Source organism: Netta rufina (genome assembly GCF_964035555.1).
Source record: "Netta rufina genome assembly, chromosome: 15".
Lineage (NCBI taxonomy): Eukaryota > Metazoa > Chordata > Aves > Anseriformes > Anatidae > Netta > Netta rufina.
In genome coordinates, this window is record NC_140138.1 from 6,226,931 (window position 1) to 6,245,992 (window position 19,062).

At 56.3% G+C, this 19,062-nt stretch overlaps 1 protein-coding gene across 1 annotated transcript in view; it reads right to left on the minus strand.

Moving 5' to 3' along the window:
* Positions 1-19,062, minus strand: part of RAB11FIP3 (RAB11 family interacting protein 3) — a gene marked incomplete at its 5' end in the record, with an annotated part of 62,739 nt that overhangs the window by 20,054 nt on the left and 23,623 nt on the right. Inside the window, 2 exons of the mRNA XM_084296152.1 lie at positions 1,523-1,710; positions 14,525-14,616. Of these exons, the coding sequence (XP_084152278.1) occupies positions 1,523-1,710; positions 14,525-14,616 (280 nt within the window). The remainder of the gene's footprint in view (positions 1-1,522; positions 1,711-14,524; positions 14,617-19,062) is intronic.

Consider the following 19,062-nt stretch of genomic DNA (forward strand, 5'->3'; position numbering starts at 1 on the left):
CAGGATCCACCACAGCAGTTGCAAGATCCAGAGCCCAGCCAATCTTTACCACACACAACCTAAATAACCACTCCAACCGCCCCACGCGTGTCGAGCTTGAACAGCCGCTGGGAAGCAGGGCTGGAGTTTTGATCCAGCCCTGCTCTGGCTGGATGGCACTTACTGACTGCTCCTGGAAGGCACCTCAGGTCTGATGGCGCTGAAACCAGCCCTCAGCAGCCTGGGATCAGGTTGCCAAGTTTTCAGTCTCCAGCCTTCCAGTATTTAAAGCAGGAGTCCAAAAAATTCCAATACGCTTTTGCCTTGAACCTTTGGGTACCTGGAGTCTGCCCACACCTAAGACACCTGGCAATAGACACCACCTGCTTGGACAGAGCACCCAGAGGACACCCAAGGTTAGGTGTGCCTAATTTAACCTAATTAAAAAAAAATAAAAATCCTAAGCAACGCGTTTTGTACCTACAGGCAGGTGAATCCAAGGCACGGCAGTTTCCCAAGAGGACGAGAGCGCACGCAGGCTGCCATGGCCCCTCCAGGGACACGCTGCTGGTGGCTGGGGGCTCAGAAAGCGCTTACACCCTGGTATAAGTGCTGCTCGGGTGAGGAGCGCGTGGCTGGCTAATCCCCTCTCTCCTCTGATCCGCAGCACCTCCTCCAGCCAGCACCCTTTCAGCCCCAGCACCACTGCCTGCTCATGTGTCCCCAGATGTGCTTTTGGGGCGGGAGGGAAGCCCCAGGGAGCCCCCCGCTTTCTAAAAGCTCGGGGAGCTGTGAGTGCTCGCCACGGCACCGAGCCTGGATGCCACGCTTTTGGCCAAAAATCACCCCACAGGTGTTAGCAGACCTCAAGTGACAGCAGCTCCAGAAGATTCAGCACAGACCCATGCTTTTGGGCCGCTGATAACAAAGCTATTCTCTCCCCTCCTGCCTTCCCAGCATCCTGGTTTCACCCCCAAAACAACTTTCCCTGCAAAATCGAGGAAGCGAGGGGGCCCGGGAGCAGTTTCGCCAGCAGCGGTTCAGACGGGGAAGCAGCTCCCTGTGCTCGGGGCACAAGTTTCAAACTAGTTGTTACAGGAGGTGGCTGCACATCAAAGGGCACGCGCGTGTTTAGGAAAAACAAGAGTACAGCGAGTTCCCCTCCTGACTTGAAAATTACACGTTACGTTTCTGGCTGCAGCGATAGATTAAAAACTGCAGGTATTTCAGGTGTTCGGAGAACTTATTTTAGAAGTTAAAGATGCTAATGAGGGTACAGAAGTTCTCCCAAGGCGAGCAAAGATTAGCTCAAAGAGATTGCCAGGCCACGCTCCAAACCAGCCTACACACGGCGCAGCCTTGTTATTATTCTTCAAGAAGAGCTATTTTGGTCTCGGTGAAGCGGCAAACACTACGAACAAGCCAACCAGTTTTGGCAAGGCAGACTCAGCCCACTCGATTAAATCCTCGGGCTGCGTCTCCCCCGGTCCCTGTCCTCTCCTGTCTGTCCCCCCTCCTGCCCCGCAGCCCCCCCACCACTGACCCATGCTCCGGCTCCTCGATGGGGTCGGTGAACTCCGAGTGCACGGTGGAGTCGATGGCGCTGTCCGTCTCCACCTCGTCGTGCATCTCGTGGTGCACCAGCGTGCTGGTGTCCTCATCCGTGAAGGTTTCGCACTCGCTGTAGGTGCTCTCCGAGCCCATGTACGCGCTGTCGGTCACCTCATTTGCCTGTTACAAGACACAAGAGGGAAAAAGCCGCCCTGTAAGGCGCTGGAGCCACGCGTTTGGGTTGCAGAGCAGGACCAAGCCCATATGGGACAGCAGTTCTCCAGCATGAGGTGTATGCCATGCCCAGGAGCTCTGCCGAGCCACCCCGTGCCTTGGCAGTTGGGACTCAGAGAGATTTTATATTGGGTTTATGGAGTCCCATAGGAATTACCTGCTGCTCCCTCAGCAGTTCCCATCACGGCTCCTTTCACCCACCCCACTGCTACAAATACACGTTATCAGTTTGAGTTCTCCACACGGAACCACCGCTCAAAACCACCAGTCAGCCCTCACAGCACTTTTTCCACCCCGCTGGTAATACGAAGGCACCTCCCATCCCTCAACAGAAAACTCAGCTGCTTCGTAAACCTTTACTACAGCCTCTGGTTTGCACGGCTTGCGCCACCAGTCTGCATCTTCAGGACATGCTTTTTTGGGACTGCACCTTGAATACTTTGCGCCACGTCTCCGTTACCTGCAGCGAGCCAGCAGGCTCCAGGCGCTTGGTTTTCAGGAGCCCACACCACGAGCACAAAGGGCTGGGTTTTCCCAGCCCTGGCACGAGGACAGGCTGCTCCTCCCCGAGCACGGGCGGCGCTCAGCCTCCCGCACCCGCGTGTGCAGAGCGGAGCCATGAGGCCACAAGGGAAAACCTGGCGAGAACAGCGAGGGCTGGTGGCCCAGCACTGCTGGGATTTCCCCAGGTGGTTTCAGAACAAATGAACTCAGTTGTGCCTCTGGGATCTGTCAGTGGGGGCACAGAGCTCCAGCTGGTCCCCTGTCCACGGCAGCAGCACGTTGGAGGCAGGCACTAATGCCCAAGCAAACTCCTCTTCCTCCACCAGAGAGGCACACACGGCAGCAACCAGGGCTTTTTGCAAACACATCCAAGCAAATGGCATCTTTCAGGTGGTCCTTTGGGGATCTGGGACTCAATGAGCCCCGTGGGTCCCTTCCAACTCGGATATTCTGTGATTCTGTGACGTTTCTCAGAGCCCTGCACCAGGGAAGGCCAGCAGCTGGGCAGACACCACGCAGATGAACTGGGAGAAGGGAAGCTCGCGCTCGAGCCACCTGCTCCACGACCAGGAGGGCGGCACCAGTTCTTGCCAGCTCAGCACAGACAGACAGACGGCCTCTCGCAGCCACCACCCCCAGGTTAAACATGATGAAAAGCTTTACAGAACCAGAGTCCAAAGTCACCACCCGCAGAAGACGGGGCCAGCCCAGCAAACTCCACCAGACGGCAGAGGCTGCTGCAGCAAGCGCTGTCACCAACAGGGGAGGCAGTGGCTTCACCTGCCTCCCACATGAAAACAAAAGCAATTTGCAGGGTACACCAAGTTTAGGGCAGGTCGGGCTTTGGCATGTGGGACAATGCCGTGTTGTGACACTGTTTGGGGGGACAAAAGCCATCCCCTACTCACACTGATGCTTTGTGCAGAGCGATGGGAACCCAAGGCAGCCGAGAGGGCCCAAGGGAGGAAAGCAGCCACCAGCATCTGTACATTTACCTGCCTGCTTCAAAAGGCTGCTTTTTGCCTGCTTGAAACAGGTTTAAAGCCAAATTGGAAATAACTTTGCTTGCAGACTCCAAAGTAAACTCTTGTTTTTTTAAAAAAATCAACAAATAAACAAACAAAAGAACAAAAACCTTCCTCCTGGAAAGGTTTAAATCCAGACATACATTCAAGTGTATTCAAGAACAAAACAAAGACAACTATCGCAAAACAAACAAACAAGAAAACATGGAAACAAAACAAATCCCCCAACCCACACGCTGATTAAAAACCCACCCTCTGGAGGTTACAGTCGCTGGCCTCCCAGCACAAAGCGTAACAGGGAGCCGAACAGCTCAGCACATCAGAACATCCCAATGCCCTTCAATCAAATTATTTATCTACCAAATTGCTTCAAAAATCTTATCGACAGGAAAAAATGGTGCAGACTGGCCGATGAGGGGGCAGCCAGAGGTAGCCACCAGAACAGCACAGACCGCATCCTCCTCCAGCCACACTGTGGACGTGCAGCAATTTTGTTCCTTAAAGGACGACCTGGAACACCATCTGCAAACATTCCCTGTATTTAGCAAAGGAGAAGAATGTGTTTTGCCCTGCCACATCCCACGTGGCGTGCATACAGAAACCAGAAGAGACCAGGACAGAAGTTGCTGCAGCTTCAATCACACGCAGCCAGGCAGGGCCAAAGCGAGGGCCACGGTCCAGGAGCACCTTGAGGAACAACCAGAGTGGCCCCGGCACAACCTGAGCCTGTTTCACAGCCCTGCTGTGTGCCATCACCGCTCACAAGGTCAAAAGAAACGAGCCTGAAGTTTGCTTTTGTCTTATTAAAGGAATTTTAGGAGAATACAGACTGCTACCTCACTCCTGCATTTCCCTGGAAATAGTGGGTTTTCAAAGGATATTTTAGAAAACAGAAGTAATATTCTTTTTTCTTACAGATTAAAAAAAGTCAAACAAAAACCACCTCTACTCTATGCTTAAAGATTAAATCTTTAAGGAGGGGAGATTTACCAGTCTGTGTGTGTCCCTAGGCCAGCTGTGCTGGGTACCACAAACCATGCGACAGAAGAGATGTCCCCATTTCTGCCAAACTCACAATGCTCTGCACCTCCCTCCAACAGGGCCGGTATGTAATGGCAGTACATTAGCACGTTGGACCTCGATTATTCTCTTTTAATGCTTTTTCAATTTCAAATGCAAGAGCCTTATTAAAGTTAAACCCATGCGGTCAATGAGTTATGAGACAGGTGAAACTTTAAACAAAGTTCTCCTCCTGAGCACGAGCGTGGAGAACTTTGCTTTACATTTTATCACAGATTAAATAACTAAACCTCAAGAAAAGATGCCAGAAGGAGATAGGCAAACAAGCAGACTAGGGGAAGATATTACAGAATGCTTGATAAAGCGAAGCAAAGCAAAACCAAAACCCTATGCCCTGGGCAAAGGTGCAGCCGCAGATCTCAAAGCTCTTTTTATGGCCTCGTGAACAGCTGATTTGTATGCTGACCCCTTAATTCCCACTGCCACATCTCTCTCCTCCAGCCAAGCTTGTTTTTCTGTTCACAGGCAGAAAGTAAGAGCTTTTTTTCAGATAAAAAATCACAACACAGCAGGTCAGGCAATGCCCACTTGGCAAACACATCCATGGGGGGGCTGCACATCCCCACTGCACGCTCAGAACAGCCCAGTACCACCAGCCCCGGCCTATTTTCATTTTTAACCAAATAAAACACCCCCTGAGATGCTTCAGGTCAACCTCAGACCTTAAAATCAGGACGCCCCACCCCAGCCTGAACCGAAACCACGGCTTGACTGCGGTTTGTGCCCTAACGCCCACACGAGGCCCAAGCCCTGTCTGCGGCCATTTTGTCAGAGTCACCCGCACGGGATGGGCAGGGACACGTTAAGGGACCATAAAGCCCCGTCACCACTGACGTGCCCGGTCTGGTAGCCCACAAAGATGGCATGGGGAAGGCAGCTCGAGAGAGGCCTGAGGTGATGAGATGCGGCCACCACCCCCAGAGTCAGCACCGGGCAGCAGCCGGCCACAGGGACGGGCTCTGCCACACCACAGAGGCCACTACCGAAGCCACATGCGAGCCGGCGAGGCCGGGCATGCAAAGCTTCCTGCTTCTGTGCCGACTTCAGGGCGCCTGCCAGCTCTGCAGGGCGTTTTGTTGGCTGGAGGATGGGGCTCAGGAGGGCTCTGGGGCTGGCAGCCCCTGTGAGGAGCTTTAGCAGGCGGGGAGCGGGGCGGCGGCACGCGCTCAGGGGTGCTTCTGTGCTTCCAAGCACGTCTGTTGGGAAAAAGCACAGCACACCCCAGGCTCGAGGGAGCATTTATTTGGCTGCTCTGATCCGTGACGGACAATTTCACCCAAAATACAAGCAAAACCATGAGTGGGGCGGCAGCCGGTCCCTGCCAGCAGCCTCGCCACCCTGCAGCGCCGCTGGCCCTGGCCACAGTGACTAGGAAGCTCGGGGGGGGAGAGGAAAAGGAAAAACAACTCTGTTTTCCCAGCAAGAGTGAGCGTATTTGTGATTCACGCCAGCTCTGAGGGACAGGTGGGGGAGAGGGATGGGTGGCACACAGCACCCTCCAAGGACACACTGTGCTGCTCCCATCCTGTGGCCATGGCCCCCGAGCTGGGAACACTGCTCTGTCCAGAGCCACAGACATGGGGCCAGGGGAAGGAGACCACCAAAAAGAGCCCTCAGGTGCTCGGTGCTGTGTCCTGCCCTGCAGGAGTGGCCTGGCCGCTGACAGTGAGCCCAGCTCAGCTTGTGGTGCTGGGGACAGGCACCTGCCCAGTCACACGATGTGTTTAAATTGGCTTTACACGGACGTAAAGGGGAGAGAGGAGGCAAGTTGTGCTGGCAGTCCACCCTGAAACGCCCTGTGTCAGCTCAGCCCCGTGCACTGGCCACAGGCCAGCAGGAACCTGTCACCCACCAAATAACCCCACGCTGGGGACCAGCAGCAAGGCACCAAACACTTAGCCCCGGTATTTGCCTCTTCCTGCTTATTTGGGCAATACCCACTTTGCAGAGAAGCCAGAGGGTCCTCACTGAACTTGGGGCAAAGACAATGACCCACCCAGCCTGGCACAGCCCCAAAATCTGGTTGACCCGAGTAAAGCAGGTCCAGGGCCACTTGGAAAGCTTTTGAGGCTCCTGCACTCAATGCCAGCTCTCAGGCTGGGCAAGAGAACACCCATCAGGAAACAAACAAACAATCAAACACAAAAATTACAAGATCTGGCACATCCTCCATGCCCGGAAAGCCCGCAGCCGCCGTCCTTCCCAGCCCAGCTCCCCGGGTGGATTGCAGCTACGCAGACACAGCCTGCCCCTTCCTGGCGATGCCAGGGCTTGGAGCGGTCCCCAGGACGGAGATCTGCCTCCTCCAGGACCCCAGCTCCCTCCTTATTTCATGCTAGTGCACAAAACTCACCTGCGGACACATTGCCTCTTTGCCCACGTTGAATCCAGCTCCTGCTGGGCGGGAGGAGGGAAGCGAAGTCCCGGAAAGGCTCGGCGCGAGGTTCACCAACGGAGCGGAGCGCAGGTCGCGGAACAGAGTGCCTTTTGTTCCTGACCTTCCAGCCCCCGCGATAACAATATGTGAGCTAATGCACACTCCCCTGCCGTGTGACTGCAGCCACCCGAGCTATGTGAATACCAAAATAAAAGCACGCCCCACGCGACCGCCAGCCCCGCTCCAGGTGCGCGTGCTTTCTTTCTATGTAAACCTTCCTCCAATTAAGAAGGTTAATTTCGAGGAGGGCCATTCTTGCTACAGAGGCTTCCCAGGCTTATCTCATCTTTCCTGCTGTTCCTGGTGAATATTTAAACATTAAATAACCATCTCCTTCCTTATAACAACAAATAGAAAAGTAAATAACGCCCGTCTTGCTCACTCCAGAGACCAGGAGCGCTTTGCTGCTGATAAGTGATCACCGCTGCAGTGACTCAGAGAGCAATGCAGGGTGGGTGGGGTGGGTGACTGCCACCCCAAAAGGTTGTTGCTTGGCTCAGCAGGGATACCCGACTACAAACACGCCGCCCCGAACTCCACCTTGCCCCCACCCAAGCTGCTGCTTCAGCAAACAGCAGAGCCACCGGCACGGTGCTACCCGAGGAAGCGCTCCGGGTCCCCAGAACCCCCCTGTCCCCAAGCATAGGGCATAGGGACAAAGTCCCCGTCCCTTGGACCCAGAGGTTTGGGCTGTTCTGTGTATATCCGCACCTGCGATCCCAACAGGGCCTGATTTCTCCATCTCTTTATTTTAGCTGCCTCTCTAAGTCCTCTTCCTTCAGACTGCTCCCTGAGCCAGCACTTGGGGACAGGAACATCTCAGTCGCATGCTGCCCAGATGCCATTCCCTGATGGGTTGGGGACTGAATCCCCCCACGACCCACCCCGAGCTTGCCCCCTCCGTCACAGCAGCGATACCCTGACCGAGGAGAGCACCAACACGAGCTTCTTCAGCCAAACGTCCACAAGAGGCACAATGGCACCAGGCCTGCAGGATCTGACCCTTCTGTGGGACCCGCATGCAGCTCCGAACGCACAGAACAAGGAGCTCAGCCCATCCTGGTTCACTGTCCTGCTCCAGATCAGGAGCACAGCTCACCATTTCTAGCACAGTTTATCTGACAGGTCCCCCAAACCTCCATCCAAAGGTCCTACCTCTCCCCTCGCTCCAAGCAACGGATCCGAGCTTTGCTGCTGATCAGAAAGTCGCTCCCTGGTGTCTAGCCTAACCCTCCCCACTTCGGCTACACCCTCTCTTGCATTGTGCAGGAGATACCAAAAACTCTGCTCCTTCCCCCTACAGAAGCTTCCCATCGTTGAACTTTGGTCTCCCTCAGTCACGGGAGCCAGCATAAACGAGCATTTCTTCCCATTACCTTCACAAATCACATTTTCTCATTTTCTCCGGGCTATTCTTGCTCCCCTCTGGGACACATCCTTCCTGCAGCACGGTGCCCCAAGCAGGACCTTCTGCTCCGGCAACACCAGCAGGAAGCGCCTTGCTCGATAACCAGGCGACCCTCTGTGCTCAGGGATTTCTGGTACCGAGCACAGCAGCAGCACAGTTATGGTTTAACCCGAGCTCCTGTCCTGGCTCCATCCAGATCTGCCACTTAACCGAGCAGGGTCACAGCCCTTTTGCTCCCTCAGCTCCCCTGCTTGCGCTGTGGGACCTCAGGGACCTTCTAGCACCGCTGTACCACAAGGCAAGGCTCGTCGGGAGGCACCAAGCGCTGCCAGTTTTACTTTGGGAACTCTTACTGAGACAGCTTTGCCTCCTGGAGCTGCCTGATGCACTCCTGGCCACCCTGAGCCCCGAGCTCCTGCCTCTCCGGGTCCCACGGCCACGCTCGCGGCTCAAGATAAAGCTTCAAGGTCCTTGTTTTCCAAACTCCTTCCACCTTATCTCGCACAAGGCAAACACTACGACTGGGAGCTCTTCCAACCAAGGATATTTCTCACAGCATGCCTGAACTACAGAGACACTCGTGCCTGATTTTCCCACCTCTCATCCCTTACCCTAAGCAGTGCTGAGGTCCGTACACTACATCAGTTTCCTTGGTACTTTCAAGCTGCTTCTTACAAGGTTGTCAGCAGAGCCAGATTTTGGAGTTTGATCCAGCAGTTTTAGCAATCACCGTGTTTTCTGTGCCTAATCACTGCAGATAACACCAGCTGTTCGCTTGTTTGCTGTGAACACGAGAGCTCTGCACGACCGGGGCTGCCTTTGCTGCTGCCCTGCGGGGCAGGGAGGCTCCGTGGGCTCCCCTAGGGGATGGATGGACGAGCAGACAAAGCTGCATCCATCGTGTTTCACGCTCCTGCAGTTCCAGCCACCCCAGAAATTCTGAGTGCAGCAGCTCTTTATGGCCAAAGTGATGCTAATTCCAGCAAGTGACTTGAAGAGGGTTTGGTGATCACCTTCCGTTCGGACACGATGAGTTTTTGGGGTTCCCATGCATGGGAGCCCGCAGAGGCCAGTCCTACCAGACAGGGAAAGGCAGTGGTAGGAGAAGGGAAAGCCTGAGCTGAGCTGCCACCTCCTGCAAATGCTGCCTGAGCTCAGCAGCCAGCTCCGTGCTGTGGCAGAAGGGAAACAGCTCCTAGGGCAGCCTGCAGTAAGGAGGGGGTGCTCAGAAGGTCCACAGGGCTTCTAGGAGGAGATAAAACCACCCCCATGTGCCCACGGCAAGGCACGAGCCAAGAGGAGCGGTGGCCGCTGTGCCCGTGAGCTGCTCTTGCAGGCTGTGATTCAGCTACAGCTCCCCCATCACCACCACACAGCTCGGGTCGTGCCAGCCTTCAGTCCCCAGGCAGCCGGAGAAATTCCGCAGCGTGGATTTAAATTGCCTCCCTCTGATTTTTACACCCTTCCAGAAGCATTCAATTCAATTACTCCACATGAAAAGAGATTCCAGCTCCAACAGATGCAACAGTTTGCAGCAACCGCCAGCTCATTTCACTGCAGACGGGGCGGCTGGGATACCCAGGGGCATCCCCCTCCCAAAACTAGACGTGGGACCCCGAAAAGGATCGCAGAACCCCACCAAGGACTGCTTTCCTCCCCAGATCCACTCCAGCTGTGCCGTGAGTTGCTCCTGAACACTGAGCCCAGGGGACAAGCTGGGGGAGAAGGCTTGCAGGGTGCACGCGTCCGGTGAGCGCCGCTGCTCGCCTGCTTAGCGCTGCTGTCCTGAGAACGCACAGCACCCCTCTGGCGGCTGCGATGCATCCTTCCTCGCTGCTACCACGGGGAGCCCCAGCGACTGCCCAGCAGATGGCAACAGCCCTGCACACCCTGCACAGCCTCACACAGCCCTGCACACCCTGCACAGCATCACACAGCCCTGCACACCCTGCACAGCCCCACAAACCCTCACACAGCCCCGCTCCTCCTCTACGCCCCTCACCTGCAGTTTCGGCTGCCCCGTTTTGCACATCTCGAGGGCCTTCCTGCCATCAGGCTGGCCCAAATCGCGAGTTGCCATGGCTCAAATGGGTGGTTTGTGTTGTTTATCACACTCCTGGCCCGCCTTTACAGAGCACAGCCTTGCACCGGCTCTGCCTCTCCTCCGACCCACCTAAGGTTACAAATCTCCGTGCCCAGTAACTCTGGCAGCACACCAAATTTTTGTGGTTTGCTTTCATTTTGGGAGAATCGTTCTGTTATCGTCTGATGCTTTGCACTGCTCCGGCGGGTTCAGCTGCCCCCAGGAGATGGGGCAGGTCGGGCAGAGGGCTCTGTCCTGGGCGCAGGGCACAGCAGGCATCAAGAAAGCTAACTCCAAATTCACCTTCCCCTCCTCGCAGGGCATTGCAAAGGAGCCCCCGTACCTCGGGAGTGAGTCACCAGCACAGCTTGATGCCGCCCAGCTGGCAAAGGGAGGTGAGGATAACTCCCACCTCCCCATTAGTCAGCAGCGAGGCTGCACCAGCCCAGCCTGGGGGAAAGCCAAAAAGGGCTTGGGTGCCAGTCGGACTCCAAGGTCCTTTTGCACTGCTCTGCAGGGTGGCCAAGCCGCTGGGATTATTGTTAGGTGACGTTTCCCTGCCGGAGCAGAGAGCTGCCTGCAGCCACGGTCAGGCAGGGAGGCACTACGTGGGGCTGCCGGCAGGAACGTGGCCCCAAGAGGGGATGAAGGGGATGCTGTCCCTGCCCCGGAGCTGGGTGAGCAAGGGATGAGGTTCCCTCGGCACGCGTGGCAGCGCAGCTAGGGATGGCAGGGAGCCCCTGCAGGCACCACTTGCCGAGCAAAACGCCACGTGGCTGCAGGAAGCCAGGCTCCTGCGTTTCTGATCCCCTCCGAACTGCTGTCTCAGCAGAGGTACATGACCAGAAATCCTCTCTGGAAACCATTTAAGAGAGGGACTGGAGCTGGCAGGGCCCAGCAGGAGCCAGCGGCTCCGTGCTCCCCCTGCACGCTCCTTCGCTCCCGCTGCCTGCCTCTGCGCTGCCCCAGGGCTTACGCTCTGCTCTGACGTGTGCTGGCCCTGCTGGGGACTCCCCCTAACTCCAGAAAGTCCAAGCCTCACCCAAATACAACATAAAAACACCGCGCTCTCCTCCACATCAGTTTTTGCCTACCGCCTCTCTCTCTGTCCCTGCCCTCTCTCCAAGCCAAGCTGATCACATCGGGGCTGGATCCCTGTGCGAAGCGGCAAAGCTCAGACCTCGTCTCCTGCAAGAGGCTTTTCTGCCCTTACTCGAAGGTGCAAGCGGTGGCTCTCCTCCCTCTGCAGGGCAAACACTCGCTGAGAGACACCAGTGCTGGATCCTCGGGGATTTCTGCAGATGTTCGAGCACCAGCAGAGGGGATGAGTCACCGAGAGGAGCAACCTTATCAACAAAGGGAAGGTATTTTCATTTAGGCTGCTTAAAGCTCTTGTTTACACTTGTTTGAACAAACATTTAGGAGAGGAGCTCTCTGTCAAGGCCTCGGCACTCGGAAGAGCCAAGCACTCGAGCCCTTGTGATTCTCCTCAGCTAAGAGGGACGAGGGCCGAAACCCCAGACACAATAACCGCGGCTGCTCTCAGCGCCTGGCACAGCACCACTCCTCCGGGTTGCCTTTAGAAGGTCCATGGACGTGACAGAAGGCCAAAAGCTGGCTGTGCCCCTAGTCCCACCACCCTGCCGAAGCAAGAGGGGCTCACCCGTGGCCCAAAAACCTTCGTGTAGAGGCTGAGAAGGAAGCGGTGGCCTCCAAGAGGTGGTTTTGCTGCCTGGTGGTCCCACACAGAAGCGCATTTTCAAGCCCCACGCTCGCTGTGCACCAGCTTGCCAGGTCTGAAACGGGGCCATTCCCATGTGAAACGCTTTTTGGTGATGCGTGGGGGGAGGTTTGTTCAGAGGAAAGGCAACGCCTTCACTTTCAGAAGGATTTTTTCCCCCCTCCTCTCTTCCAGGTGGATCCAGGCAAGGCGGAACATGTCCTGGGGACGGCCACTTGCTCCGTTTGCTGTCGTTGCTGTTTGTCCTGTTTGCTGTCTCACCATCTCCACAGCTCCCTGCTGCACCCAGCCAAGCCCAGCCTGCTGCAGGTCCTGCTGGGCTCCGATGCACAGCGATGAAAACCCCTCGGCTGCAGCTCCCAGCAGGATGCCCTGCACCGCTCCTCTCACCCTCCCCGACACAGCTCACGCTGCCCAGGGCACGGCTCCGCAGGACAAGGGGAATAAAGTGCACGTTGGGAGCTCAGCGAAGCAAGCACAAAAAAAACACACGCCCCAAGACACCAGTTTATTTTTACACTCGCAACGCCGGGCGGTATTTCTCGATCATGTTCTCATTTGCTGAAATCTCTACAAAATCCTTGCAGGCTGGAGAGTATTTCGAACCACGTATCCAAGACAACAAGGGTAATTCTTCCCCAGCATATTAAACACAGACACCAACAGAGCTCTGATCTTTTCGAGATTACCCTGATTTCAGCAGCATAATCCATTGCCATCTTTCTGAAAAGGCGATTTCAGGATTCATCACCTTTTTCCTTCGGTTCACCTTGTCGTCGCAAGGAACCAGTGGCCCAGGGGCAGAAGCGCTCCACCGCGGCGGGGCACGCACCCGGCTTGTTGGTATTCCTGCCCAGAGCAGCTTGCAGCACTGACGGAGCTCATCTGTGTCAAATTAGCCCTTCGAAAACATCTCTGCTCTGAATCGCAGCGCGATCGTCCCGTGACGTAGGTCTGAGGAGCACAAACCAAAGCCCTTGCCTGCACGAGCGCTGCGACTCGGGGCGTCACAGCCGCTGAACTGCTCAGCGCTCAGCTCGGTGGGTAAAAAAAAGCAAACAGAATAAAACCCATTTGTGACCTCGTGCAGTACAGAGGGAGGAATGTGAAAACCCACGTCCTGTCCTGCCTTCCTGCCCCCCTTCGCTATCCCGCTGTCGCTGGGTAGCTGTAACTACCCTTACCCCCCAGAAAAAAAGAGAGCGCCAAAATTATCTTACGCCCTCCGCACAAGCCGTAGACGAAGACAACGACAGCACCTCAGCCTATGGAAAAATAATCTCAGATCCAACGTGCCCTGGAAAGCCTTCTGGTGGAGGGAGGCAGGGTCACGAGCTCGTCAGGCCAAGGGAACAAGTGACCCGCTCCGGGTGGCGGTGTCAGCCCGACGCGCTGAGCCCGGGCAGCCAAAGGGCTCAGCAGAAACCGCGCCTGGCCGGGACGCACGCTGCTGGCACCGGGTGGCAAAGGGACAGCTCTGAGACGTGTCAAGCGATGGACATGTGCTTCTCATGAACAGGGGGAAAGGAAGTTGCCCAGATCCCAATATATTGTCAGGAAAGTCAAAGGAATAGTTTCAGCCCCGTTACCACGAAGGCCAGGGTAACACATTACGGACTACACAAAGCAAGGACGTGCATTTACATGCAAATCTCAAAGAGCCCTTTTCAAATCACTGTTTCCACGACAAAAACATAAAACCTAGGGTACCGAGATGAGAGTCAAAACCCACAGAGGAAAGCTTGAAGAAGGATGAGCAGAAGGAAGCCACTCAGCCCCCCCGGGGGACCCGAGGACCAGCAGGTCCCTGCTCTGAAGGCACCTACAGCACCTCCTGCTCCAGGCTGTGGGGCAGAGCAGCAAGGAGGAAGCTCACAAAGCAAAGCCCCAACCCCACAGACAACGAACGGCAGCCTCCCTTCTAGCCGGGGCTACAGGGCCCTCCTGCAGCGTGCTCCTCTGCTCAGGAGTGCAGGAGGGAACGGAGGGATGGGGACCGCAACGTCAGCAAAGGGAAGGAAGTACAGCACGTAAGCATCCTCGATCAACCCCAAGAACAAAGAGGAAACCTACAATTTGTCTTCTGCTGACCAGATGGTACCAAGTGCCCGCTAGGCCTCGGGGGCAGGCTCCCAGCTGGCTCATCCCAAAACTGGGCTCACATTCTGCAAGGGCAGCAGCTCCAGCGAGGACACAAACGCAACGACAGCAGGCACACACCCCGCACCCAGGGCACCGCGCTCTGGCACTCTGCAAGCTCAGACAGTGCTAGCAACGAGCAGGTTTTCGCTTGGACACCACCTTTAAATTAAACAGCACCATGTGCTCGGTGCAAATTCCCTGGCCCAGTCACCCACAGCTGAAAGGTTTCGTCCCGACCAAGCGTTAAAATCCCCGAGCCGCGGCACAGCGAGCTGCTCCAGGAGCTGCCTCCCCCGGCACAAAGCTGATGCCCACGGGTGTTAGCAGCGTTCGTACTTGCCTCAAACGTGACGAAGTCATCAAATTCATCAGGACAGGCCGGGGCTTCCTCCTCGGGGGTATATCCCATATCATACAGCTGGCTGTCGGGGTCTGCAGAGGGAAAGAAAAACAGAATCACCGAAAGGAAACCCGCACCCCTGAACGAAGGGCAGCTTTGGGAGACGCGGCAGCAGAAGGACAAGAATTTCCTTCTGCACCCACTGGTGCCTTCGGCGTTTGGGAAGGAGCCCTGCCTCCAGGCACCCCACCTCCAGGAGGGGGAATGCAATTCGGGTGGCTGCTCCTGGCAGAGGTCCTACGAGGCCCTTTGCTGCTCCCACGGGGCTAGCGCCTGGATTTGTCCCCACCCCGCCATGGTCTCCGTTTCTTTTCCTGGTTTCTTCCCTATGTCTGTTTCCTGCATCCCCTTCTTCTTCTTCTCCCAGAAGGCTCTAATCCTGCTGTGGGCAGGGAATACATTAGTTCTGTGTGTGACAGCCAACTACCATGGGAACAGCAGAGAAGGCAGGCGGCACCGAAGCTGTTGTCATCTCCTGCTCCTCCCGTGACCAGCCGCATCAGGAGCCATCCTCACAGGAGGACAGGAAAATAGGAGGTTTTCAAGGAGATTTCTTAAAAAACGCATTCCTCCCACCCCCAAACACATCTGCAGCCGAGCGGGTCGGCGTTTCTCCGAGCCCTTCGCCGGAGGAAGCGCGCACAAATTCCCTGCGCTCCCTCAAGCAACAGCTAATGCCTGATCCAGCAGGCGACCTAGATCACAGCCTGGAAACACCAAATCGAGCTCAGAGGCTGCAGTCCCAAAATAAATAGTGGGCTCCAAACCACACGCCTCGGAGCTGCGAGCGCTGAGGCACCGGCTTCGTCTGATGTCGATCGACTTGGCCAGGCAAGGGGCGCCGTAATGCCGGCACTCCCGGGGAGGCTCCGCGATCACACAGGCTTTGTGCATCGCTGCTGGAGGCAGAAGACAGGAGGAGACTTCTGAATCCTTCGGGCTGGTGGCTTCCCAGCGGGCTGGCGGCATGGCCAGACCCCTTGCAGGCTGGGAGGTGGCTACGAGCTGTGCCTTGGCCAGGCAGCGTGGCCACACGGACAGGAGCGCGCACACTGCCTTCTTTCTGTGGTTGGCCCTGATGGCCACCAGCAGTTCGGGGCTGCCAGAAGCCAGCACGGGGCCTGATGCGAGCCCCCAAGCCTGGGAATGGGGCTTTTGGGGCTGGACTGCAAAGCAAAATGAGGAACAAGCCAAATTAGTTTTCCAGAAGCCAGGGTACGCCGACTCGCTCTACAGCAAGTATGCCGTGGGGTGGTGGCCTCAGCAGAAGAAAGGTGCTGGAGTTGGAGCAGGAGTTGGACTCGATGGTCCTTATGGGTCCCTTCCAACTCGGGATATTCTGTGATTCTACGATTCTGTGTGCTCTGGTTTGTGGGGCACGACCTCGCTGTCCCCACTGCTTTCCCTGCTGACAGCCCCAGGGTGAGCGGTGCCACCGGGCACCCCAGAGCAGGGAGGAGGCAACCTCAGGTCGCCTTCTGCTACCTTCACCTGGACAGAGCGCCCTGCAGCCTGATATCAACTGTTCCCACTAATTACCCCTGCCTCTGCTTAGATGCGAGAGGCTCCCTGCCAACAGCTCCCCCAGGGATGGGGACAGGGACCCTCGGGGTGCGAAGCCCCAGGAGCAGGACTCACCCGGGGGAGCCTCTGCCCGCTCCTGGGACAGCACAACGGCGCTGCTGGAGGACAGCCCACCCCACCAGCACCCTGCAGCACCCCCAGAACCACCGCGTGCCCTGCAGCGGGCAGAGCCAGGCACAGGCTGCTCCTTTCTGCTTACCCCACTACCAATTTTTCCTCCTCCCCCTCAAACTAGACACGTGAAAACCTGATTTTCTACAGACACAGATAAAGGTATTTATTCGGCTCCTTCCTTCCTAAGGAGCTTGAAAAGGGAGGATTTACAGTCAAGAGAAGGCTTCCAGTTCCCCCTGGAAGCAGAGGCATAAAGCGTGGGCAGCCGTGGCACAAGCAGCTCCCTGCCTGCAGCCATCCCCATCGCGGCTCCTGCCCAAAGCGAGCGCTGCTGGAGCCCTTCGGGTGTTTCTCGGTGCAGGGCGAGCAGGAGGCTGGTTGCTCCATCTGTCTGCAGAGCGAGCAGCCTGCAGAGGGGTCTGTGCACACACAGGGCTCATTTTCACAGCGAGCTCCATCGCTGAGAGCAAGGAGAGGCCCTTTGAGAGGTCCCCGACGGTGCCTTGGTGGAGCAGAAGCCATGCCCAGGGGGCAGCACCCCACGTTTCCATCTCCCCCTGCTCCACTTGGAGAGCAAAGCCGAACAAAACAAGCAGCACAGGTTGACTTCCCTGCTCGATTCGCTCCCTCCCCCTCCTAAAAAGCCATATGGTGCTTTGTGTATAGGGCGAGTTGCCATGGAGAGCTTGCCTGCAAGCCTCCCAGCACAATGCGCCGCATTAAGCTTCCAAATTCCTGCCCAAAAGAGCCCCAAACCCAACCGAGCTCTGCGGCTCCACGGGCGAGGAGGGACGGGAGGGAGCACACAGCCCACGTCCAAATCCCAGCCGATCCCCTGCTCCCCTTCACTTCCCCTTCCCCACGCCCCTGGCACCACAAAGCAGCCCGAGCTGTACGCTGTACGTCGTGTCTTTTTCCCAAATTAATTGCACTAATTGACTTGACCGGAATACTCACGCATTGCTCGCGCAGTGTGCCTGACACCTGCACAAAGTGTTGGGTAAATTAATGGGGCAGCATTTTTACCAAGATAACGAAGCTGGTGTGGAGCATACAGAAGTTGTTGCTGTGGGACGTTCGTTGTACCAGCCAGTGAAATTACGGTGAAATAAATAAATAAATGACTAAAAAGATGTAATAAGCAGATTAAAGCTCTGCAACACCCCTCTGAAACCTCTTCCCACCCCTGCCTTGATGTTTCCCATTGCCTGACCTATGACTGCCCTAACCCTGCTGCAGATCACCTTCCTGCTCGCTGCATGAGCACAGCCAGGAGATGGGGATGTGCCTTCACGCTGGCCTCCTCCAGCCTGCTGTGAGCCCAGCTCCGAGCAGCCAGCCCCACCACTTCGTCTTCCCCTACCCATTTGCTTTTCTGCTCTCCCCAGTGCTGCTCTGCTGCCTCTGGACTCTGCATTAAATCCTGCAACTCCCTCTAGCTTTCAGATGTCCTCGTTCCTCCCAGCGTTTTAAAAATCTTTGTCCAGACACCCTCGTGCAAAGCAAAACGTGGACCATCCCCGAACATATCTGCGCGCTCTCCCGCTGACGGGTGTTTGCTCTCGCCTTTTACAAGGACCACGAGCCAAGGGCAACCTCTGTCTTGCATCTGTCTCACATCTGGAGCCTCTGCCAGCAGCAGAGCCCCAGCCAGGTGGCACAGAGCACGGTGAGCACGGCCAGCGAGCAGGATGGGTCCTGGGCTCTGCGCGGGGCTGGGTGAGCGCTGAGCTCCTGCAGCAGCCGCAGCCGCGCTCTCCGTCATCTCGGTGCTCTTCGGGAAGGCTCGGAGGTGTAACCATAGCCTGGGCTTTTCAAGAAATGCAGCACAGCGTGGAGCTACAGGAAAAGAAGTCACGGGGCACAGAGGGCTCCTGAAATAGATTCTAAAAACTGCTTTCAAAAGGCAGCATTTCAGTGAAAAGGCACCTTGAATGAAGAGCTGTGGGTACAGGAGTGACACGCAGGTCAGAAACAGAGCCAGTTTTATCGACTTCATATAGGAACGACCTAGAAAAACAGAGCCTTTCAGAAGTATTTAAGTCATCTGCCAACACACACTGCACATACTGCTGCAAGCCACAGAGCCACAAACTCAAAGCGATTCCAAGAGCCTGGATGACGTGCAGCCAGCAGACCAGAATCAGCCAGCACGGCACTGAGGTGAGGGACCTGCACAGAACAGACCCCAAAAAGGCAGTCTGGAGTTAGGGTCGCCTTATGAGAGGGCAGCCGACACAGCCTGGGCTCCCTTAGCAGGCACGCTGCTTGAAAACGAGGTGGTAGAAGAGAGGCAGCGAGCACCTAAGCTATGCACGAGCACGCTCCAAACCTGATGCTCATGTGCAAAATGGTAGCACTGAGCAGAGCCAAAAGCAGCAGAAGCTACTCTGCCCTCCGTGTACATCTCCTGCCACCACCAGGAGCACCACCGAAGGCCAGCAGCCTTTCCCAAGGAGAAGCACTGACACCTCCAACCTCATCCCCCCGAGCACCACCTCCCCGCACACGACTTGGGCGTAAAGCAGCAAATCTGCTTCCCCTGTAGCTCCTCCAGGGCTGAGAGCTCCCACCAAAGGGACACCAATTTCACCACAAAAGTTACATGAAGGGAATAACCAAGCGGCATGCTCAGGCCCCCGAGGAAGCAGCACCAGCACTGAGGTTGCCCACACAACCTCACCCCAGCCCCACGCAGCTAACGCGCCTCAGCAGCCCTGCGTTCCTTGGCTGTCGCTGCTCGCGCATGGGGATTTCTCAAACATCCCTTTTGATCCGGC